A 25,564-nucleotide genomic window follows, 5' to 3' on the forward strand; every position below is an offset into this window, starting at 1 on the left:
GTTATAGCTTTTATGAAACTGTCACCCACTAGTCTTTATGCAAATACTTAGGACAAATGCCCTTCTAGAGTGTATTATTAACACACATTTGCCACAACAAAAACTCCTTTATCCTGATGAACTTGTATTTTTCCACTTGGTAGATACGGAGAACCGTGGGAATCAACATTTCTCTCCTTAGCCTGGCTTCCAGAAAGCTAAGTTGGTATTATTTTGCAGAAACTATCCTCAGTTGAGGTTTCTGATACAAATATCTTTCTCCCTTATGTTTTGGCTACCATCCTTATAGATTTAAAAAATATATATTAGCTATTCTTATTTAAATTCCTTATTTATGTTTTGGCTATCATCCTTATAGATTTAAAAAAATATTAGTATCTATTCTCCTTATAATTTTGTTATTTTAATAATAAAATGTTTGTGCATTAATGAGATAAGCGCTGAATCGGCACATCCTCTGTGATTACCTGTAGAACACAATGGTTAATCACCAAATGCTTTCCCCACTATTCTAACACTAGGAAGCTGAATAGAGTAACACACTAAACTGATCCCTCTCCTGTGTCCTCCCAAGGGGATTATTTTCAGTATCCATTTATACGGACAGCCCTGGGGGGGGGGGGGGCGCGCAGGGCGGGAGCCCTCAAACAGTGAGGCACTACTGGTGACAATAAAGAGCAAGACTAAAAATAGCAGTGCTTCTCTTTTCAAAACATTTAACAACCACAACTTATTTGAAATTTTTTGAGTATGTGAGAGTAATATATTTTTCAAATGTATCACTTCTGACATGAGTGTATTCCCTTTTCTTCCTCTAATCTTTTCCTTTCCTTTGTCATTTCTAGTAAATTCAGGGGGAGTGGGAGAGAATCTGTTTTATTTCTATATTAGTTAAAACATGATGAGATATTTTATACCTCAGAAAAACATGTATCGCCTTCTGCTCTGGATTAGGAAGTATGTCATGACCAGGATGGAAATGGTCTGTCTTCAGTGCTCACATTCCCACGAAATATTACTCCACATACATCCATTCTTGCCTTATGCGAAGCTGAAGGCTGCACCTAGCGTGGCACTGATCTATTTGCGTTAAAGGCCACACTGACTAACGGAGGTTTTAACACTCAGTTCATGTTAACTTTATGAGAATGTCAGGGGTCTCCTTAATTAGGGCATGAACGGAAGCCAGATTGCACTGCTGCCATCCCAACCTGAGAGCCTTTGTACTCACTTGTAGATTCCAGGCGTTTGACATCTCTGGACGTTTCTAAGAAATATCTCCGAAGAACAAAGAAAATGATGCCAAGGGGAACCAAGGGTATTGCAATCCAAGGTATCACCGCCACCGCCACGCCGACCACACCAATCACTTGCAGAAACGTCTGAAACAGTGAAAATAGATGCAGAGGTCTACTGTGATGTTGTGACTTATAATAAGAATTAATGATTTGGTCTTTGCCCCCATTTCCCGCACAGAGCTCCCAACTGATCAAGGTACTAGTCTCTTTTATGTTAATGAAGTAACCTTGGGAACACACCTAAAAAACAGAACTGGTTGCCAATGTAGCCAATCTATGATTAGAGGATTAAAACGTTTAGTCCTACCCCCTGATGTCCTGCAAGAAGAGAGGGGCTTGAGGTTGAATCAATGGCCAATGGCCAATTGACTGAGTCAGTCATGACCACATAATGAAGCCTCCATAAAAACCCCAAAAGACAATTCCTTGCCCTTTTCTCGGAGAGCTTCCAAGTTGGAAAACCAGGATGCTTTCCACCATGATGAGCCCCAAGCTGCACAAGGACAGAATCTCCTTGAGCTTCATTCAGGACCTTGCCTTATGTCTCTCTTCACTGGCAGTGGATCCATATCCTTAGTATTCTTTACAATAAATCCGTAATCTAGCGAGTAAACGGGTTTTTCTGGTTTTATGAGCCATTCTAGCAAATTAATGGAGCCCAAAGAGGGGCTCATGGAAACCTCTGATTTGCAGCCAGTCATTCAGAAGCACAGGTAACAAGCCGGGCTTGCAAGTGAGTCTGAAGTGAAGGGCGGTCTGGTGGGACTGAGCCCTGTGGAATCAGATTCCCTCCTGGGCAGATGGTGTCAGAACTGAGTCGAATGCTCGGACATCATGCTGGCATCCAAGAATTTCTTGTTGGTGTGGGGAAGCCTCCACACACACACATTGGAAATGGGTCCTGGAACCCTTTCACCTCCTTATCAAGAATTCTTTTCAAAAATAGATTTAATGAGTTGTTTTGTTAGGATTAGATTCCTCACTTCCAAAGACGTGTTGTAATGGCAGGAAATGTTTTTCCCATCCAACGAAATAACAAAAAACAGGTGCGATGCTGCTGCTACTTATCGAATGCTTACTATATGCCAAACAGAAGATAAGAACTCTCTGGGCATGAGCTCTTCTGATGCTCTCAGTAACTCCATGCGGTAGGCATTGCTATTTTCCTTATTTAGCTGATGAGAAAATTTGAGACTCAGAGGGGGTAAGACTTGAATCCCAAACTATCATGAGTCAGTAGATACCACCTAGGAAATGAGCAAGTAGTTATTACAGATGAAGAATCAGAAGACTCAGCAATACTCAGAGATAAAGAAGTGGATAGAGACATATGTAAAACTTTAGGCAATAAAAAAAAAAAGTGGATAGCTGTAAATTCAGTACTCAGAAAAGGAGGAAAATGTTTACCTTTGGAAGTGGGGTTTTGCTTTCATGTTCTAGCTATATTTAACACTTACTGCACGCTGTCTGTGTATCTGGCTACACGTTAAATACTTCATGTGTATTAATTCACTTAATTCTCACAATAGCCCTGTTGAATTAGTAATATTATCCCATTTTACAGATGGAGACACTGAGGCACAGGAAGAGGAAAAGCAACTTGACCCAGACTGCAAAGCATATGTCAGGGAGCACATGTTGCCAGCCATTATAATATAATGAAGCTTGCCCCTCATAATCAACTTTTTGCTGCCCAGGAAAAAACATTGACTTATTTGAGCCTCCTAATTTCTCTTTAGTTTTTTCCTCTAAACGCCCAGCCGGCCTGACTCAGTGGTTGAGCGTCGACCTGTGAACCATGAGGTAATGATACGATTCCCAGTTAGGACACATGCCAGAGTTCCAGGCTCTCTCATCATTGATGTTTCTATCTTTCTCATCTTCTCCCTTCCTCTCTGAAAGGTGTGTGTGTGTGTGGGGGGGGGGGACGAGGAGGTCGAATGGTGGGGACATGAAGATGCATATTGGCATGGGCCAAGACCTCCAAAGTTTATCATCTTTGATGGATACAAACCCATGACCACCTGCACAAGGCACAGGGTGCTACAGAAACATAGGGAGGAATACTGGGCCCTGTTTAGAGGGTTCTAAAAAGAGACTTGTGAGCAAATTTCACAGGTGGGCCTAACAAACAGAAAGAGAGTGGCATAAAGGATTTGCAGGTAGTAATCACAATTGATGCAACTTTTGACCAAGAAGGAACCCAGCAGCAAAAGTTAACGCGGGTTCTCCTGTGTCGTCTCAGCACCAGCACTGCATCCTCTATCTGCCAGCCCAGCGCCGTGCCCACCGCCCCACCCAGGGCAGCAATCCGAGAGGGAAGGATTAGCAGGGTGACGCCTACGCAGACTTAGGTTATCGTTTCACAGCTCTTCCAAATCACTTTTCACAAAGGTCCTTACAACCAGCTCTGAATGAGAAAAGATAGAACTGTCATTTCCACGGACAGATAAGGAACCAGGAAGCTGGGAGTTTAAGTGGCGGTCCCCAGTTCTCCCTGGAAGCTACGAGGTATCAGGGAGAAAGCCAGAAGCACACCGGATTTGGGGAATCCATGTCCACAGCTGCAGACAGGAGGAGTGTGGAGGATGGAGGAAGCTATGAGGGCTGAACGTGTGGTCGGCAGCCCTTGTGAATCAAACTGCATTGTCTTGATGCAGACCCCTGTGCTTTTACTGCGTCTCCCAGTCTCTACTGTACTGTGGTTATCATCACAAAACACAGAGACAAGAGGAATGGAATTCTGCAGGAACAAATTCCAATAATAAACGGAGACAAATAGGGCTGTCTGGCTTCGGAACAATGTCTTACAGCTACTGGATTAACCAGTGCATCCCACCCTGCTACACCCATGAAGAAACCCACCTTCTTCCTTCACGCTCATGGGGGAGGGTCCTTCCAGCGGGCATCTATGTCTGATCTTAAGTAAAGTCACCAGGCTTACCATCATTAGTTGTCAGGGGGCGGGGGGGGCGGGGGGGGCGGGGGGGGGGGGGGGGGGCGTGGCTGGGGCTTTTCTCTGGCTGTTGTATCCAGGATCTATTTTATTTGAATATGCACCTCTGAAATAAGATGGATAATAAACCTCATGCCTACTACAATTTCTGACCTCTACATATCCCCCCTGGCCCCTCGTCCCCCACCTCAACCCCCCAAATTTAGGCCTTCCAAGCACTGATAACCTCAGGAACCTGAAGGCAACTCCAACTCAACTTTTTTTTTTTAATTGTTATTGTTTGCATTCCACGTCCTTTTCCCTCTAAACGGAAAGCCTTGTTTCTCCTTATTGAAGACATACCTGCTCTGAAATTGCTGAGCATTCAGGGAGACGTAAGGAAAAAGGTGGGATCTCTGAATCAAAACCAAACCAAATGCCTGCTTACCAGGTTATTCAGTTTTCAAAGGAGAAGATCAATCTGACATTTTCTACTTTGTGCAGCATGAGCTGGTGTCGTTATCATGGAAAACACAAAAGCTAGATTTTGTGAACCACTGAATCCCAGGAAAGTCAACTGTGTCTACCCCATCCAGGTTGGCCTTCTTACTAAGCAAGCATCTTGATGTGGATGCCAGGGTGACTAAGGTAGAGGACCCACCGCCAGCCCCTATGAAGAGAAGTCTGACATGTACCTCTCATTCTTAGGAAGCCTGCTGCAGCTGTGGGCAGCTGTTCCCGACAAACCACACTGGCATCCAAACGAATATTAATAAGGTGTACAAAAGCAAAAAAAGGGAAAAGTGCTTATGAAAAATTTTAATGGTTTTAAAAACCTGCCCAATCAAAAACTTTGGAAAATAAGATGCCATTTTTATTGTTGATGCCTAATGGCAAATTTCCTCATAATACTGAAGAAATCCCACAATTCCCTAGATCTAGTTGGCAAGCAATGAAATGTTGGTTATCCCACCCGCCCAAATATTAATAATGGATACACATTTCATGAAGCTTGTCATGTGTCCAACCTCTTAAGTATTTCACATTCATTATTTAATTTTATTCTCGCATCAACTCTTAGTAGGAGGGATTATCATCTCCATTTATGAGGCAGGAAAATGACGCTCAGAGAGGTTTAGTAATTTGCCCAAAGTCAGATAATTCAGTCACTTTTGACCAGTGCCTGTTCTTTAAAACTCTGCATAATATTGTATCCCATACACATATCAGATTCACATTTGAAAAAAATTAATATCGAGATGTAATCCTGTTTTATATTACTTTCCCTTCTCCACCTGCATTTTCTAGTTTCATTGGGTTTCTTGTGCTTGTATCTGGTCTTTCCCATGAGGTAACCAGTTCTAGACTCCCAGCTAATTAGGGAATAATGGTGTGTTCAGTTCACAGAGCGGAATTGATCATTAAAAGATCTTTAAAATGCTTGCTAAAGGAATACACTAACAGGTGTTCATTTAAGAATTATTGTTTAAATTAAAACACGCATACACACATGCCAAACAGTTTCATAAGATAGATCAATTCTAAGCCCAAAAAGCACAATGACTTTGGGGAGGAGGGGGAAGAGGAAGAGCCAAATTTAATTTTAATCTATATATATAAAAACCTAAGCAACTGTTATGACCAGATGACCAGCCGGTAGCTATGACGTGCACTGACCACCAGAGGGCAGATGCTCAACACAGGAGCTGCCCCCTGGTCATCAGTGCACTCCCATAGCCAACCTCCCGTGAACCCTTTCTCCCCTCCCCCCCCCCCCCCCCCCCGCCGGCTGGCCCGGATCGGCTCTGATGGGGCCTGCCAGCCAAGTCCTGCGGTCCCCTACCCTGGCCAGCCAACCTCCCAGCCTGATCGAGACTGGGCGAGATGGGCCCTGATCGGCCCTGATCACCGGCCAGGCTGAGGGACCTCACCTGTGCACGAATTCATGCACCGGGCCTCTAGTAAATACATAAACTCAAGGACAAAAAATGAGGCTATTTTCATGTTCAATATCTGCTTTCAGATGGTGGTAAGAACATTTACATTTCCCTAGGAAGTCTCTTCCTCTAGAATTAACATTGTATTGTAATATTATAGATTTTAACATAGTCCCGTCACAAGCACAATTTCAAACACAAGGACCTGTTTGCCTGTTTGGCATCTAACTACCAAACTGCTTAGAGTCCTATAAGAATTCCTAGGTATCTACCCACAATTTACTTTCAACTTAATTCCATGGAATTCTGTTCCTGCTCGTCTTTGTGAAGCTTGTGCCAAAGAACATGTTTTCTATAAACAGCAGTAAAAATGTATTCTTCTTATTCTATGCAAATAAATATGTCATCCATACTTTTGGCTCACTCCATTACTATTTGAACTCTTCCTTGCTCGCATACTTACATTAAATACTAAGTAAAATATGTATTTAATCATAAGGCCACTTAACCAGTAGACAGTACTTTTATTATTTGCTTACAGCATTAAAAAAATAAAATCAGGATCATTAAGATTGCTAACACCTCAAAGGAATTTCAAAGCTTTTAAATCTACTGTCAGTCAGACTCCAAAGAATTCTGTTCCAAGTTGTGATAAGGGCAAATCATCCAGATTGCCTTAAACTATTGCTGATCTCACAAAAGATATGGCTTAAAGGCAATAAACAAAGCAAGATTCACTTCTTGGCAAGAAAACATGGCAAGATTTTCTTCTGATTTGGAGAAAGAAATGATGTCTCGTTTTTTGATCAGTAAGCTGTTTACTGATGTGGGTGTAGGAGAGATTCTTCTATCTATTTATTTTGGAGACATATAAGATAAAAAATATCTGTTCCATAAAATGGCTATCACATAGATTGTGCTGCTGGCTAGTACAAGATTCTTGTGGAGGCAGTAAAATTTTGAACAGGCTATACGAAATTCTACAAGTATTAAGAAGTAAAATGTAATTCCAATCAAATAATACTCATTATACTTCAATTATAGGTAAATAGAAGCAAAGAGAAAAATGTGGAAGAGTCTTAAATGTAAGCTCCTAAACCTTAATATCAACCTAGGGGTTAGTATTAAATCCTCAGGTGTAAGTTATGTGTTGATGTGGCTTCTTGCATGTCTTAGGGAGTTCAGAGATCAAATCTGGTTCCCAGATCCCTTCTTGACCACCTGTTTCTTTTTACTTCATCCAAGTCAGTGTATGAAGAGGTCTATGCAAATTCTAAGATTAAACTTTCTACACTTGTCCTTTCCTTGGGATATGTCCATTATTCCTTTCATCCCCCATTTGGCCTGGGATCTTTTCATATCCACACCAGCTCTGGGGCTTGCGTAGCCTTCAGTTAGTTCTTCATCCTGAGTCCTAGCTAACTCCACTGCATAGTGGAATGGTGGGTACAGCTTACAATTTCTGAACCACAAAATAGGTAATATTAGGGAAATGTAATGCACTTCTTCCTTTCTTTGTGATCATCATCTTATTGATCAATAGCTCCCTTTCTACCTTACCTCAGTGTTAGAGCTTATGAAGAAATTTAATGCTGGAGTCCATCTATACGCTACTTTTAAAAGGCACCCCTTAGAAATAAGGGCACATGAAGGTGGAAGTAAACGGTTGGAAAAAGGAACCCAATGAAAACACTAACCATAAAAGAAATCTGGAGTGTCTACCTATACCACTATAAACATAGAAGCTTTAAGTTAGTAATGATTCATAGAAATAAAGAAAAACATTTCATAAAAATAAAGATTCAATTTATATAGAAGATTTTAAAAAATCTACATTTATATAAGCATAACAACATAATGACAAAACGTAGAGAGCAAAATCTGACAGAACCCTGGAGAAATAGGCAAATCCATACTCCTAGTGGGTGTTTTTTTAATCCATTTATCTCAATAACTGATTGAACAATCAGATAAATATCAATCATATATAATAAAAGGGTAATATGCAAATCGACCGAATGGTGAAACGACAGGTCACTATGATGCGCACTGACCACCAGGGAGCAGACACTCAATGCAGGAGCTGCCCTCTGGTGGTCAGTGCACTCCCCCAGGGGGAGTGCTGCTCAGCCACAAGCCGGGCTGATGGCTGGCAAGCACAGCGGTAGTGGCAGCAGCTGTCAGTCGGTCATCCCCCGAGGGCTCCTGGACTGCTAAAGGGCACAGGCTGGGCTGAGGGGACCCCTCCCCTCATCCCAAGTGCATGAATGTTGTGCATTAGGCCTCTAGTTCTATATAATAAAAGCGTAATATGCTAAGTGCCCAGTCGTCCAGTGACCGGTCGACTGTTCAACCAATCAAAGCATAATATGCTAATGACATGCTAAGGCCACTCAACCACTCGCTATGATGTGCACTGACAACCAGGGGCAGAGAGTCGACAAGTCGCTATGACGTGCACTGACTGCCAGGGGGCAGACGCTCTGATTGGTAGGTTAGCTTGCTGCTGGGGTCCGGCTGATCGGGACTGAGCGAGATGGGCTGACACACCCTGGAGCCCTCCCACAGTCCCTCCCCAGCCCAATCGTGCACCAGTGGGGTCCCTTGGCCTGGCCCTGCACCCTCTCACAATCCAGGACCCCTCAGGGGATGTCTGAGAGCCAGTTTCAGCCCGATCCTGCAGGCCACTCCCCTCAGGCTGGTGAGTGCTGCTGTGGCAGTGCGAGCCTCTCCCTATCAGGCGCAGTGGGGCCGGGATGAGCGGGAGCGGCAGGAAGGAGCTGCAAGCAGCGTTGGACTGCGGGTTTCCACGCAATCCCCGCAGGCCACTTAGAGGGGCCCCACCCATGTACGAATTCATGCACCAGGCCTTTAGTAGATATATAAAAGATTGGAAAAGATGATTAACAAACTCAACATAATTTAAAACTATACAATACTGCGGCCATTAACTGAATACATTCTTTACAACTGCATATGTACTATGCAATAAAAGCAAGTATCAACAAACTTCAAGAGACAGAAATTGTGCAGAATATATTTTGACCTTAGTGGATTTAACACGTCAGCAACAAAAAGGTAACTAGAAAGTCACTAAATTATAAATTCAGTAATAACCTTTGACATAACACCTGCTTCAAAGTATTTTGCCAGAAAATGAAATCTACTAATATTAAAATTTGAGTGCTGCAATTAAAGCTGTGTTTAGAGGTAAATTTATAGCTTTAAACTTTTTTTTTTCTTTAAAGAAAGGCTACTAGTAATACATAGGAAATCTTCCTTAATTTTGCTGTCAACCTAAGCTGCTCTAAAAAAGGTCTTACAAAAAAAAAAGGCTAAAATTCCATCTCTAAGTCAGAAAAGGAAGAGTATATTAAAGTACTAGTATGTAGCAGAACTGAAACCAGAGAAAAGTAGATTTATGAAACAGAAACCAACTTCCAGAAAAATCAACAAACCATGAATCATGTTTCTTTGAGAAAGTCAATGAATAAACTCCTACCAAGACTGAGAAAAGAAGAGGGGAAATTACCATTATCATGAACTACAAGGGGAGAAAACAAGAGATACCAAAGAGATACCACAGGCATTAAAAAGAGAATACAATAAACAATGTGCTGATAAACAACATTTTTAATGCAAAGTCAAATTTCTTGAATCATTACCATGAATGACAAAAGAAAAACAGAATATCTGAATAATTCCATACCAATGTAAGAGTCTGAAACCATAATTTAAAAGCTTCTCACAGAAAAGACTTAGAGGCCAAAATGGCTTGGCAAGTAAATTGTAGCAAATTTACTTAGCAAATTCTTTCAGAGAACTTAACACCAAAATTATGATATATAACAACCAAAGATATTAGAAGAAAGCAAATTTATAAATCTGTCTTAGGAACACTAAATAATGTACCAATAAACTGAATCCTATATAATAAAAGCCTAATAAGCAAGTTGATGGAACGGCAGAACAACCAGTCGCTATGACGTGCACTGACCACCAGGGGGCAGACCCTCAATGCAGGAGCTGCCTCCAGCCCGCATGCCCCAGAGGGAGGCAACCGACAGCGGCGGTGGGGGCAGGGCTGGTGAGTGGGCAGCACCAGGCCAGCCAAGGCGGGTGCCAGCAGGCGCCCCCCAATTGCCCCGCCAGTCACCCCACAGATCGGCCCTGATCGCCAGCCAGACCTAGGGACCCTACCCATGCACGAATTTCATGTACCGGGCCTCTAGTATTATAATAACTATGTACTGGTACTAGGCTATGGGGAAGATCACTTTGTAAGATATATAAATATCAGCCTTGGCCACGGAAAGTACCAGAAACAGACACTAAGGTTCTCATCTCGAGGGTGGGCAGTGGGCAGCAGTCACTGCAGGAAGAGGCATTAGCTGTCTTCTGTGTGTAACTGTGTGTGCCCCATCCTCTAACCCAGCTTAGGGAGACTTAAGTGATCAGGACCTGCCCTGGCCTTGAGTGTATGTGTTGGGGGAGGAGCAACAGTCTTGCCACTGTGGCCCCGGGGGACAAGCGTGCTGTCTGTCCACAGGGTGAGTAATCTCACCCTGACCGGAGGGCCACAAGCTGCTGGCAGTGCCCCCTTCTGTCCTGGGCTCCTGAGGCAGGGGGGCCTGGGACACAGGCCCGAAGCCTGAGCTCTCTCTTGTCGGTTGATATTCCCCCTCCCACCTCCCCAGGACCAACTGTCGCCTTAACTGCTGAGCTGTTCTACTGGTAACAGCCAGCACCCCACGGCCATGCACAGCAGTCAGAGTGACCTCTCCATTGGCGACATCAGATCACTGCACCTCCTGTTCTAGCCGACTCAGGACGCCCAGGACACCTAAGAAAAAACCCAGGCTCCTCACCATGGGTGATAGGCCCACTAGAGTCTGGCCCATACCTCCTTCTCCTATCACACCTTCATTCTTTTCTCTTTCTTCCCTGGCCACAATGGCCTTTCTGCCGGTCCTGGAACAGGCCGGCCAGCCACATTCCTGCCTTGCAATCTTTGCATTTGCCATGTCATCCTCCAGGAATACTCTTCCTCTGGCTCCTCACAGGACCCATCGCTCACATCTCCACTGAAAATTCACCTCCTGCAAGAAGACCTCGCTGACACCTTGTGAAACCTAGCACCCCTGCATCACTTGGTCCTCTTATCCTAGTTCACGTTTCCTTATAGCAATTATTATTTGAAAGTATACTGTTGACTTATCTCTTCCTTTCATTTGTGGATGCTCTGAGGGGAGGGGCTTCAGTTCTCTCAGTCACCAAAATATCCCAAGTGACAAGCGCAGGTGCTTAGTAAGTATTTGTTGAGTAAATCAATAGGTAGAAACAGCATTTTCTCAGTCCCGCCTCCACACATACACACACACACACACACACACACACACACACACGGAAGGACTCATTGGTATCAGCCTGAGTCCTGCCCCAATTTGCAACAGATGTCATTGCAGGAGCCCCATACTAGTAGAAGCTGCACCCAAGTATCCTTTTTGGAGGCAGAAAGTCTTATAGGATGAGGTACCCCACATGGGAATGTACTTCATGGAAAAAGGGAGGTTTGGGGCCTCACAATGAAAACTGAATTTCAAGTCAAACACTGGCTTTTACAGAAAATTCTTGATCAGTAAGGGACGCCGCTGAGGAGCGAGAGGCTAGGAATAAAAAGGCAGGTGCGCCATGAGGAAAGGGGGTTGCTGCTCGATACTTTCCAGGAAGCCCATCTGGTAGACTGCGCGGGCCGCTGCTAAGGCCGCTCTGCGTCCTCTCTTTGCCCCTGGATCCTATGTGGCTCACAGAGCACAGACTTTTCTTTCTTCTGCCCAAGAAGGGACTTTAGAGACCGGGCAGAGGAACATCAGGTTTTCTGACTGGCCAGCTTCAGAGCAGCCTACCATTTGAAACCTTAGTTTCTGGGACTCCTTGCCCATGACTGTTTAGTAAGGAAGGAGGTTCCTGGCTGGGAAGACTCACAGAATGGCTCAGGTTGTGGGCAGGGGTGGGCAGCGGGGGTCACTGAAGGAAGAGAAATTAGCTGCCTTAGGCCTTAAATGTTTGTCCTCTCTGTAGAGGGCTTCAGCCAGCAAGCTTCTGTGGGGTCAGCCTCTTGCCGTCATGCTCCAATTGGCAAATTTTGGGGCCGGAACAACCCAGGTCTTCGTCCAACTCTTGCACAGACTCATGTCTCTTGAGTGCTCCTCTGGGGGGGACTGGCTTCTCTGAGTCCACCTTTGCTGGGGTGACCCAAGGGGTATCTCCACAGGCCCAGCAGCCACTGAGCAGGCAATATTTCTCCACACCTTTGGTAGAAGGCACGACAGTGACCAGGTATAGGAGGAAAGTTGGGAGCCACTACTGCTGGAAAGAAACTCAGAACTCATCAGTCACTTTGCTGAGCATAGTCCTGCTAGGTCGAGCCCCACTCATATCTCTCCCAGGTTCTTGCTGAAACCTTTGACTCTGTCTGGCATCAGAAACACAGCCTGGGCCATGAGTTCCCTAGAGAGAGGGAGGGTGTTGGCTGCTAAAGCAAGTCTGGGGACCTAGGGCAGCAGAAGGAGACCAGAAAATGTTCGCCATTCCCAGAGAAAACAGCACCCGAAAATAATTGCATTCAGGATCACCTCCATCTCTCCCACAACAGAGAAAAGATTTCTTACAGCCTGTCACTTCTGAGGCTTTAAGGAAATGCCTTCCAAGTTTTGAACAATCTAATATAAATCGTTTCAGAACCTCTGAACATTGGCAAAGTTGAAATGTTGGCAGCTCCTCCCAGGCCCCATTCAGATGCCTTTTCCCACAACACTGAACTCTAACCCTCTGGGACTTTTAAACCTGGATTAGAAAAAGGCCAAATACTGAGGCAGAGAGACCAGGAGGTTCAGAAGGAGATTTGGGGTCCCAAGTCTAGGCTAACAACAACCCAACCTTCTGGGACACCATTTCCTCAGCCTCCCAGTCTCAGAACCACTTCACGGCATCACTTCCGGGGACTGGGCCCATGCTTTCCCCCAGGACTCAGCAGCTCAGTCCGGGATGGGTCTGAGGGGGCCCATGCCTAGGTCTACATAACAGCACAGTGAAGGCGACTGGGTTTGAAAGAGAGGTTCATGAGAGGCGCTCAACAAGTCTTCCTCAAACTTCTCCATAGATCAATTGGCCACAAAATGCACTTGACTTTTGCTAAGAGGCCAACCAGTAAAGGGTCTAAATGGAAGTATCTTGTAGCCCAATGGGAAAGCTACATCGATAAAGATGAGAACCTTTCTGAACACTTGCCCAGGAAGGACACTGCACTTGTCCTCAGCAGTGAGCAGCAGCACTGTGGGTCTCTGAAGGGGCCCCAGGCCTCTGATATTACAGATAGCTCAGGTAATTCTTAGGTGTGATGGGCAAGCCCAAAAGCATCATGGGACAGCCAGGTGAGGTTGTGTGTACACCATTTTTCCTGTACAGATGCTGAGCTTCAGCCTACCTGCTGTGCTGCACTCCCAGGGGAGAGTGAACAAGTTAGATTCAATGTAGAACATCCTGTCAATCAACTCTGTCTCAGGCAAATCCTACCTAATAAAAGGGTAATATGCAAATAACCATCACTCCGCTAAGCCCACAATTGGGCTGGTGGGAGGCTGGGGGGCAGGACTTGCAGTGGCCTATCCGGCCGTTGAGAGGCGCAGGGGGCGGGACTCGCGAGTCCCGCCCCCCGCACCTCTCAACGGCCAGATCAGCGGCTGCTGAGGGGAGACCAATGGGGCCGAGGGGGGACTGATGGGGCCGGCGAGAGTTGTGGTGGGAGCTGCGGCAGTGCCCAGTCCCGCCCCTCAGCGATCGTGGTCGGAGCAGCAGCAGCGGCGCCCGGGTCCCTTCTATCACTGAGGGACCTGGGCGGTGGCGGCACCCCAATCGCGGATGGCGGCATGGGGCCCGGCAGCTCCCGCCCCACGCTGCCGCCACCGCTGGGGTCCAAGCCCCCACCCTGAAAGAAGGTGGAAGGAAAACTGGTGCCAGTAGCCAGGTGAAGGAAGGTCTATTGCACGATTCTTCGTGCAAAGGGCCTCTAGTCTTATATAATGTTGCTGAGCCTGGAACCTAGGAGATGGTGAGGGGATGGTATAGGCTTGATTGGCCAGTTTGGTAAAACACTGTAATCCTCTCTCCTCTTTCTCCATCACTAAGAGATGGGGGGGTGGGAGAGGAGGAGGCAGAGATTGGAAATGCACACCAAGCAATACTCCTATATCAGTCTGCCTCTTATTCTTCTGCCAGTACTTCCAAGAGAAATTGTATCCAGAGTGACTAGGTATTCCATGGATATTGCTGGTGAAGAAAATATCTCTCCACTGCTAGTCACATCTCCTTTCCCTTCTCATAGGGGCTTAAACTATGTTTCGGGGGCAGGCAACAAAATGTAAATGTTTACAAACCAAAACATCAATGAAAGACCCTTTGTCTGTGGTCTGGTACTTTGGAGTGTGAGGTTTTTCAATCCAATGAATGCTGCAAATCAAAACCACATCATGGTATAACCTCACCTATTAGAATATTAGCTATCACCTCACACCTAAAAACAAAAACAAGAAATAACAAGTGTTGGCGAGGATGTGAAGAAAAGGGAGCCCTTGTGCACTGTTGGTGGAAAGAGTATGGAGGTTCCTCAAAAAATTAATAATAGAACTACTATATATACAGCAACTCCACTTCTAGGGATGTGTTTGAAGAAACCTTAACTCAAAATGCCTCTTCAATGTGCCATTATTAATGATAGTCAAGATATGGAAACAAATTATTTGCCCACCATGGGTGAATGGATAAAGAAGATGTGCTATATATACACAATGGAGTATTATTCAGCCATAAAAAAGAAGGAAATTTTGCTATTTGTGACAACATGGAGAGACCTAAAGGGCATTGTGCAAAGTAAGACAGAGAAAGACAAATACTTTGTGATCTTACTTAAAACTAAACACAAAGAAACCAAGCTCATAGAAACAGAGAATCATAGAAACAGAGAACCGACTGATGGTTGCCAAAGGCAGAGGGGTAAGGGTTGAGAGAAATGAATGAGAGGGGTCAAAACCTATAAATTTCCAGTTACAAGATAAATTTGTTCCAGGGATACAATGTATAATATGGTGACTATCCTATATAATAAAAGCCTAATATGCTAAGTGTCCGGTCTTCCGTTCAACCAATCAATGTGTAATATGCTAATGATGATATGCTAAGGCCGCTCAACCACTCGCTATGACGTGCACTAACCACCAGGGGGCAGACAGTTGACCAGTCACTATGACGTGCACTGACCACAGGGGGCAGACACTCCAACTGGTAGGTTAGCTTGCTGCTGGGGTCCTGCTGATCAGAACTGAGCAAGATGGGCCTGCCATTACCTGGAGCCCTCCCACGGTCCCTCCCCGGCTAGCCAACCTCCTGTGTCCCTCGCCGGCCCTGATCGTGCACCAGTGGGGTCCCTCAACCTGGTCTGCACTTTCTCACAATCTGGGACCCCTTGGGGGATGTCAGAAAGCTGGTTTCAGCTAGATCTTGCAAGCCAGGCCAAGGGACCCCACTGGTGCATGAATTCATGCACCAGGCCTCTGCATATTAGTAGTAGTTAATAATACTGTATTGCATATTTGAAAGTTGCTTAGAGAGTAGAGCTTAAAAGTTTTCATCACAAGGAAATAAGTTTTCTTGTAGCCATGTAAAATGATGGACGTTAACTAGATTTACTGTGGTGATCATTCTGCAATCTGTCCAACTATTAAACCATTATGTTGCACACCTAAAACTAATATAATGTTATTTGTCAATTATACCTCACTCAAAAAAAATTTTAAGAATATAAAAAGCCAAGCTCAGACTAGAAGAATATATACACGAAGGATTAGAATGCAACTATTATTAAAAATATATACATATAAACTATATATCAACAATATAAATAAGTTTTTAAGTTTAAAAAAAAATAAGCAAGAGATCTAAAATAGTAATTCACAAAAGAAGATACCTGCATGGCCAACTAAAACACATGAAAAAGAGCTCAGTATCTGTAATCATCCAGGAAATGCAAATTAAAACCACAAGAGACCAGTCATGCCCACTAGGAAGGCTAAAATCAATAATAATATTTCAAAGGTGTGGAGCAACTAAAACTCTCTTGTGTGCAGAATGGTGCAACTACCTTGAAAATTTTTATGATAACTTTTTAAAGTTAACTTATACCTATCTTATGACCCAGAAATTCCACTTCTAAGTATTTGACCCAACAAGAATGAAAACACATGACCACATAAACACTTGCTCAATAAGGTTCAATGCTAATGTCCATCAACTGGAGAACAGGTAAATAAATTGTGGGATAGCTCCATACAATGGAATATCACACAGAAAAGAAAGAAAAAACCATGGAGACATGCAACAATATGATGTATCTCAAAACACATGTTGAGCAAAAGAAGGCAGCCACAGGGAAATTTACAGCATCGATTCCTTTTACACTCGAGGAACCCGGGAACAGGAAAGCTCATCTGTGTGGACGAAGTCGGGGAGAAGAGTGGAATTGAACTGCAGGAGCAAGAGAGACTTTCCAAGTGATGAAAGTACTCTACATAGTGTTTCATGTGGTAGTCACACAATGATCAAACCTCGCCCAACTAATAAAGTGCTTTATTGTATATAAACTATACCTCAACAATAATATCAATAGGTGAGAAAAATAAAGACACCATTACCATTAGGTCGTGCTCAGGCAGGTGTTGGCCATGTGTACAATACAGGCACGATGTCATGTGATTTTCTTGGGTACACTGGGGGCAGGGGGACTTGGGGGAGCACATGGGAGGGCTACGGTAACTGGCCTGTGTGTCTCAAAAAAAACACACCAAAAAACAAAAATCCCCGAGTCCACCTGCTATGAAGCTAGCACTGCACTATCTGCTTGGAGACCCAACGCAGACAATAATCAGGGAACACAAAATCAGCAAACCCAGGAAAAGCTGCAAGAAACACACAGAAGGCAACCACGAGGCAGCAGAGATGATAGTCAAACACATTCCACATCAGATTTAAGAAATACAGCCATACACAAACAGCACGTGCAAGATGGTTCTAAAACTGAAGGCAAGTTCTCCAGGCCACCCCCTTCTTGTTCATCTAATCAAGAAAACTCAGTAAACAGAACTGAATGAATGTAATCAAGAATAGCATATTGGAGACTCTAAAGGTCCTCAAAGAAGTTAATGCAGTTGTTCGTATGGAAAATAACACAATAATTAATAACATAAGTATAAACTGCGTTCAGCCATTTTCCTGTCCCTAGCAACAACTGTTCATTTTATCATTCCTAAGACATAAGATGGCAAGGTGAGAATGCCCCAAGAGTGGCCACTCCTGTTTTGCAATGGACATCATCCAATAATGCCATAATGTACAGTTCTATGCTTTGCACAATACCATCAGGCCTGATAAAAACGCGATCCTGATTATTTTTTCTTTAGGGTCTTAATTAGCTTCTCGTTAAACTACAAACATTATCATTGGAGCACACATGCTGGGACAGACAAATTGGAACACCGGTTGCCAGCCTGGGAGGGTCCCCCGTGATTAACTGTCACCGTGCTGATGCGGACAGTCTGCTTAGTGAGTGTGCTAACCATCACACAGGAAAAACCCAACTGGCTTGTCTTTCGTTAAAAAAATAAAAAGGTAAAGGAACTGTATGCACAGGCTTGTGTGAATCCTATCACCCTGATCTCAGACACCTGAGGGTCAAGTGCTTGTAAGTATTTCCGGTAACCCACATCATCCATTCTCCTTTCTCTTAACGAGGAAGCCCACTCTTAACGTGGCAGTTTGCATAAATCATTATCCCTGGGACTGGCATTTTCACGGAATATTCCATCCTTGCAAATGCTCTGACTAAAACGCTTTTGTTGATTTTAAACGCGTGAAAACACGGTGATGCGGTTAAAATGGATGAGTTTACTTTTAAAGAGTCGGTAAAACAGAGATCTTTCCAATGAGGGCAAGGCAGCCTCACTAACAATCTCTTTTGTCCGAGGGGGACTGGAGGGAGGGAGTGGGGGAAGGGGTCAGCACACCATAGAAATCTCAAAATGACAAAGTCATTGTTCAGTGAAAGAGGCTGGAATGCTTTCTACACACTTTCTCTGACATCTCCACACAATGAAATGCAAGGGTCAGTGGTACTGAGACAAGTAAAGGCAGTTCCACTCTTTTGCTTCTATAAAAGCAAGTGACCCAACCTATTATACCCAAGTCTTAGGCTTGCTTTGTTCTCAGTATCCAGATGCAGCAGCTTTTTCTTTGGCGCTCCCCCTCTGGAAAGAAATCACTGAGGACACCTCCTTCCCATTTTCTTTTTCTTGGGCATTTTCACTTCATAAAGCTGCAGTCAATGTGTTTTGTGTGAGGTGAGGAGGGAATGACATGTTCCATGGTGGTCCCCATCACCGCCTGCATTGGTGGCTCAAGTAGCCTCGGGATTAGCCCTTTGTGTTCCATGAAAGAATATGAAAAGTCAGTTATTTAAGCTCAGTCAAGCTGTTGATTTTTGAGAGGGGGGGTGCGGGGACTTGGGGGGGGGGGGATGAGGTTGTGTGGGGAAGAAAGGTTTTGCGATTCAGTTTTCCTCAATAAATTACGGCATTTTGCTGAGGGCAGCTGTGTGCGAGTTCACATGCTCAGAGCACTCCCAAGGTTTTTGAATGTTTTTTAAAGGTCTAAATACAGCGTCTACAGTTAACCTTCATTTTCACTTGTTTTGTTAGTAGGAAGACGTCTAGGAAATGATGTTTTAATGGCAAAAATTCTAGATAATTAAGACTCTTTGTTCAAATATTATCTGGAACCTTGAAAGTTTCAGAAATGAGAAATATTTAGTCTTCAAAGCTCTGTTTTGAAAACAACTGATTTTTGATTCAGTGAGTCTACATGGGAACATGTCCTTTAAAATCTTTAGATAGTAAATCTAGAATCTCTGTGATATAAACTCATGTTGTGATATTTATGGATCATAAAGCTATGATATTAGGGACATCATTGGTTTCACTAGCTTGTTCCTTAATTTCTCCTGAAGACAAAACATCATAGAATGAATCAAATAATCAAAGACTGTCAGGTGTTCAACAAACCAGGGGGCCCTGGCATCCCCCACCCATACCCTCACCCCCACCCCTAACCCCGACAGAATCAAAAGCCCAGTGAAGCCACAGTGAGGCCCAACAAGGAACAAGGTGGCCTGCTGCCCAACCCTGAGCGCGGATGCATTGCCGCCTAGAACCAATAAGGAAAGAGGAGGAAATCATCTGCCACAAAGACTTTTTCAGGTGCCCACGAATAGGAGAGAGAAATCTAAATACACCAAGGTCCTTTTCAGAAGCAACTATGGGCACAATTCAGGGGCAACCACCATGTGGGCTCAACACAAACCAGATTAGCAGCCTTGCTTATTTTCAGTTAAGTCCACCAACTGGGAATACTAACATCTTCAAAGAAGACAGACATGCACACACATTCTAGTCTTTTTTTAAAATTACATGGTGAGCAGACACCTGTTCAAAGACGTTGGTTGGGGCTCAACTGTCTACAGGTTCAACTATAAATTCCTTAGACAAGTTTTCAATACCCTGTAAAATATAGGCCCTGATCCACCTAGAGTCCTACATAAATCACACGTTCCAGCCATTTGGTTTATAGTTTTAAATGTGCATCAAGCTACTTGATTTGAAAGGATTATATCAACAATGTAATTTGCTGCTCAAGGGTATGTATTTCTGTTTACGCACATGCACACACATCTACACTAATAAAAGAGTAACATGCTAATTGACCGCACCTTTGTGACGCTCACCAGCCAATCAGGAGTGGGTATGCAAATTAACCCGACAAAGATGGTGGGTTAATTTGCATATGCAGGCACCGAGCAGCTGGAAGCATTCCGCACCACCCCAGCTGCTCCGGGCCTCTGGGCAGCATGGGAAGGCGGAAAGGTGGCTCCGGCCAGAGCGAAGGCGGTGCCAGCAGCCAGGGGAAGGAAGGCCCATTCTTGCATGAATCTTTGGGCATCGGGCCTCTAGTATACATATAATATTGCACTGACAAGCTCTGCTGTGTAAAATCAAATATATCAGATCTCCTAGTCTCACCTCACAGAAAAGAAGGATACTGCCTACCATATAAAATCTTGGAATTGGGAATTTAGATCCTTTATGGATAGGTTTTCAGAGTACTCAGATTTTAAACTGTGGCTTGGTCATTCCATTTAATAAAACCACAAGGGGTACTTTATCCCCCCATAAAAAAAGGACATATTTATTGTATGCAATTTATACATCATTTATAGTATAGACCAGTGGTTGGCAAATATCAACAGTACAATGATTGAAATTTCTTTTGAGAGCCAAATTTTTTAAACTTAAACTTCTTTTTTTTTTTTTAATATATTTTATTGATTTTTCACAGAGAGGAAGGGAGAGGGATAGAGAGCTAGAAACATCGATGAGAGAGAGACATCGACCAGCTGTCTCCTGCACATCCCCCATGGGGGATGTGCCCGCAACCAATGTACATGCCCTTGACCGGAATCGAACCTGGGACCTTCCAGTCCGCAGGCCGACGCTCTGTCCACTGAGCCAAACCGGTTTTGGCGAAACTTAAACTTCTTTTAATGCCACTTCTTCAAAATAGACTCGCCTAGGCTGTGGTATTTTGTGGAAGAGCTATACTCAAGGGGCTAAAGAGCCGCATGTAGCTCGCGAGCCGCAGTTTGCCGACCACGGGTATAAACCAAATGCATTTCCAATTACCAGTATTAGTAAAATGTAGAATCATCCACTGTTCCTAAAGTTTTAATGTTAAGTTATGCTACTATTTTTATTTATTTACTTTTTTCTAAACAGATTTATTTGTACACACACCGATGAAGGAAAGCAGTCTTCTGACAAATGGAGATGATTAAGATTCCCAAGTAGCTGACTTTGGGACCTACTACAATGGGAAGACTTGCTTTGCTGCATTCAGATGATAGGTCTCTTTGCCTAACACTTTAGCAGGCTTTCTCAACGGGTCTCCCTCCTCCTGGACCTGATTTTCTAATTCCTTCCGATATACAAGCTGGCGTTGCAGGTAGTTTGTGTTACTCCTCTGTCCATCCAGGTACTTTCTCATGAAGCATAAGACATTAGTGTCATTGCTGGCAGAAGTTATAGTCTACTATTTTTAAACAAAACCTCAAGAAATGTGCAGTTACTTTCATCACATCTAATTCTCCTTCCCTGTTCACACAGTATTACTACAGAGCCATATATGTCACACCTCAAACACATGTGCATCAGATTCTGTGTAAATACAGTTCTCTACTTCCTGAGCATTCTGATGCTCATACTCCCCAAAAGTGTCACAGCTTCTCCAGTATTAGGCTTATCACAAAACCAAGGAAGAAAGTTCTTGAAAATAGTAGTTCTTGGATTAAATTTTACCAATCAGCAAACATTTCCAAAAGCATTTTTGCAGAAGTGAAAGTAGGTTTGCATAGAGTGAATTCTGCAGCCAGAAAAAATAAAAGCCTAGAACCACAATTTCAAAAACATTTATATCTCGGATACCATGGAGTCATACTATATGAGCATTTGTACAGCTTTTGCTGAGGAAGAGGTATAGATACTAAATGACCAATAATTTAAATATTATTAGACACTGAAGGCCTGGTGCACGAAATTCGTGCACTGGGGCGGCGGGGGGGGGGGGGAGAGTCCCTCAGCCCAGCCTGTGCCCTCTCACAGTCTGTGGCCCCGCAACCAATCGCCCCAAAGAGGTAGGCCCCACCCACCTGACCAGGGCTCCAGGATGGAATCCCCCCCACACAGAGGGAGGCCCCACCCCCCCCACCACAGTGCCACCACTGGGTAGCCTGGGCCTCCCTCTTTGGGGTGATTGTGGAGTCCCCCCAATTAATCGCCCGCTGGCCGGTGGCCTGGGCCTCTCTCTGCAGGGCAATCATGCGATCGATTGCACCCTGCAGAGGGAGGCCCCGCCCACCTGCTGCAGCCCGCAGGTCAGTGGCCTGGGCCTCCCTCTTTGAGGTGATCATGGAGCCCCCCCGAATGATCGATTGCCCCACCAGCCAGTGGCCTGGGCCTCCCTCTGCAGGGTGATCATGGGGCAATGGCAAGGCCCCCGACCAATCGCATCGCACCCGCCTTGGCTGGCCTGGCGCCAGTGGGTGTCATAGCATGGTCATCAGGAAGGTTGTCCAGACGGTCATTCGGCTGTTCGGTCGATTTGCATATTACATTTTTATTATTATAGATTCTGCCAGGGATTTCCCTCAATGAGAATTCTCACATTATGTGATCAAAAACAAAAAAGGAGCCCTAACCAGTTTGGCTCAGTGGATAGAGCGCTGGCCTGAGGACTGAAGGGTCCCAGGTTCAGTTTCAATCAAGGGTATATACCTTGGTTGCGGGCACATTCTCAATAGGGGGTGTGCAGGAGGCAGCTGATTGGTGTTTCTCTCTCATTGATATTTCTAACTCTCTATCCCTCTCCCTTCCTCTCTGTAAAAAATCAATAAAATAGATTTTTTTTAAAAAACAGTAAAAAAAAAAAGGAGCAGTTTGCTTTTCCTTCATGTGCATAATAAGTAAATCTCAAAACCTTAAAAATAAAATTCTCCAGTTTATCGCTAACTAGCTGTGTGATCCTGGAAAAATTCTGTAATTTCTCTGGGCCTCATTTCCTTCACCTTTGAAACCAACACGGAAATTGTATGGACCTCATGGGGTTGCAGGGAAGATAAAATGAGATATTATACAAATAAAGGATTTTAAAAATGAGGCTTGACACCCAGGACCCAGTCACTAGGATTACTATGTGTGGGTAATTTGGACTTCTGCCTTACGTGGCACTGACTTTAGAATTCCCAGGCAGAGCAATTCCACTGTGTTTAGAAAGTCAAGATCTCTAAAGAGAAAATTTGAGTAAATTCAACTTTGTGAAAAAAATGCCACAGGAAGGGAGAGAGACAGACAGACAGAAACATCAATGATGAGAGAGAATCATTGATTGGCTGCCTCCTGCACGCCCCCTACTGAGGATCGAGCCCACAACCCGGGCAGGTGCCCTTGACGGGAATGGAACCTGGGACCCTTCAGTCCGCAGGCCGACGCTCTATCCACTGAGCCAAAACCAGCTCGGGCTCCTTCTTACTTCTTAAGAGTCAGATGTCACCTGTTCCCTGACCACCATGCTTGAAGCAGTCCCCACAGTCTCTGCAAACCCTTGCCTTTCCTTAAGGCACTAGCAGTCTATAGGAATCATTACAAAAGTTTACCCATTTAGTATCTGTGTCCTGCATAGGAATGCAGATTCCTAGAAGCCAATACCCAGTTCACTGCTCCACACAGCACATCCTAGCAAAGTGCCTGACACACGGGACATGTTCACAAAACACTGACTGAATGACGGTGAGGCTGAAATGAAATATGGTCAGCACAGAACGAGATCCATTGTTACAGGATCCTTTCACTTTTGTAGGGCACATAGCGTGTTTTATTGCAGCACAGAGTGATTAAGGAAAGCTTCACTAACAGGGAAGAGAGACTTGCTGGTCCTTAAAGGGTGAACAATTAATATGGTCCATTTGAGGAGGGACGAAAGGTTCAAACACACACACACACACACACACACACACACACACACACACACAGAGGAACACAGAAACACATCAATAGTCAGTCTAGCAGGCCTGTGAAGATTCTTCCCAGGCGTTGCAGAGAGGTTAAAGGGCTAGGAAATATGAATTTTACTCTGTAGGCCTGGGCTCCTTTGTAAGGCAGATCACCACAAAAGAAACAAAATCTACTGAGACACAGAGGCTAAGACGGTGTTGCATTGTGAGAAACGGCTCAGTGTTAGGGGGCTGCTCCTTGGACAGTCTCAGGGGAAGTGGGAGCCTGATGATGCCTCGAAGGGTCTCAGCCATCTATGACTTATTAGTCTCTGGTTCAGGGAAGTTCTTAAGTTCTGAAATAAGCAAATATACTGGCATCTGAAAGCAAAGAACAAAGGTATCTGCTGATCTCAAGGGATCATGAGCAGGGTAATCTGTGTATTCACAAGGCAAAGGCAGAGGAGACAAAGAACTAATAGGAGGCAGACCTTTCTTATCATTACGGTAAATGAATTGCCTGAGATCTCACGTAAGGGAATGGGAAGGAATAAGCTGAGGGAAAGTATATGGAACAAACACTTTAAAGCATGACAAAAATTAAAATGATCAAGTATTTTTTAAGGTTTATCAAATACAGCACGAAAGAGCAGAGTCACAAAAATGAGTTCAAACACACTTGTCACTAACTATATCCTTTTTTTAAAAAATGAACAATTCCCTTCGAGCTCCTCCTCCTTCCCATCTCCACTCTCACCTGATGACAGAGAAGAGTGTGGTTCCCAAGTGGAAACTTGACTTCCAGGGGCATCTGCTGTGCCCTTTTCCTCTCACTTTGGGTCAAAGGTCACTTCCTAGTAGCTTTGCCACCCCCCTGGACCAGACTCCTTAAATGCCTCTAGCTCCCAGCCCCAGTTCCCCTGCCAGGACTTCCTCTGTGGCACTTCCAAACTCAGCAGGGCATTGATTTCTGGATGGCTCCCTCCCAGGGAGGCTTGGAGAGGACCCTTGCCTGGAGGCCTTCATGCCTTCCTGACCACCTCAACTCTAATCCTTGAGTACTGAAGGGAGGACTGGGAGAGAGGGCTATCCCACCTACTACCACGATCCCACACGTCAACTACAAAACCCAAATAACACAACACCCAGTGACACCGTCCAAGACCCTATGTTCCACATGGGCCTGACCTCTTCGAGTCAAACTCCTTAAAGGAGTAGTCTGCCCTCATCTCAGCTTCCTCCTCTCTTTGATGTTCAGCGGTTGCAATCTGGCCTCCTTCTATCGTAACCTGCTCCAGCTGGTCCCTACACACTTCCTAATTGCCAAATCCAACTGACAACTTTCTGGTTACCATCTCCGTTGCATTTAGCACACCTGTCCTCCTCTGGTTTCCCCAATACTGACCTTCCTCCTCTCTTCCTGGCGGTTCATTCTTTGGTTCCTCCACTTGGCCTCACTTTCTCTATTTTCTCTTTAAATACCAAGGCTCCCATAGAGTTCTGATCCTGGCCCCTAAAAATGCTGTGCTGTCTGGGCAATCTTATCCATCCTCAACAGATTCAACTGCTACCCACTCAGTGAACAACATGCGGGCTCTACTGTCATCCCAGGTCACGGTCTTCAACACCAGACCCATACTTCCAACTACCCACAAGGGGCCCTCCACCTGGAGGTCCCATAACTTCCTCCCAA

At 44.5% G+C, this 25,564-nt stretch overlaps 1 protein-coding gene across 2 annotated transcripts in view; it reads right to left on the reverse strand.

The window, feature by feature from the left end:
- ABCC4 (ATP binding cassette subfamily C member 4) overlaps nt 1-25,564 on the reverse strand; it is a 234,138-nt gene that overhangs the window by 48,028 nt on the left and 160,546 nt on the right. For both annotated transcript variants that reach the window (XM_054719888.1, XM_008143997.3), the window contains one exon: nt 1,232-1,382. In XM_054719888.1, coding sequence (XP_054575863.1) covers nt 1,232-1,382 — 151 coding nt within the window. The remainder of the gene's footprint in view (nt 1-1,231; nt 1,383-25,564) is intronic.

Source organism: Eptesicus fuscus, chromosome 8, assembly GCF_027574615.1.
Source record: "Eptesicus fuscus isolate TK198812 chromosome 8, DD_ASM_mEF_20220401, whole genome shotgun sequence".
In the NCBI taxonomy this organism is placed as follows: domain Eukaryota; kingdom Metazoa; phylum Chordata; class Mammalia; order Chiroptera; family Vespertilionidae; genus Eptesicus; species Eptesicus fuscus.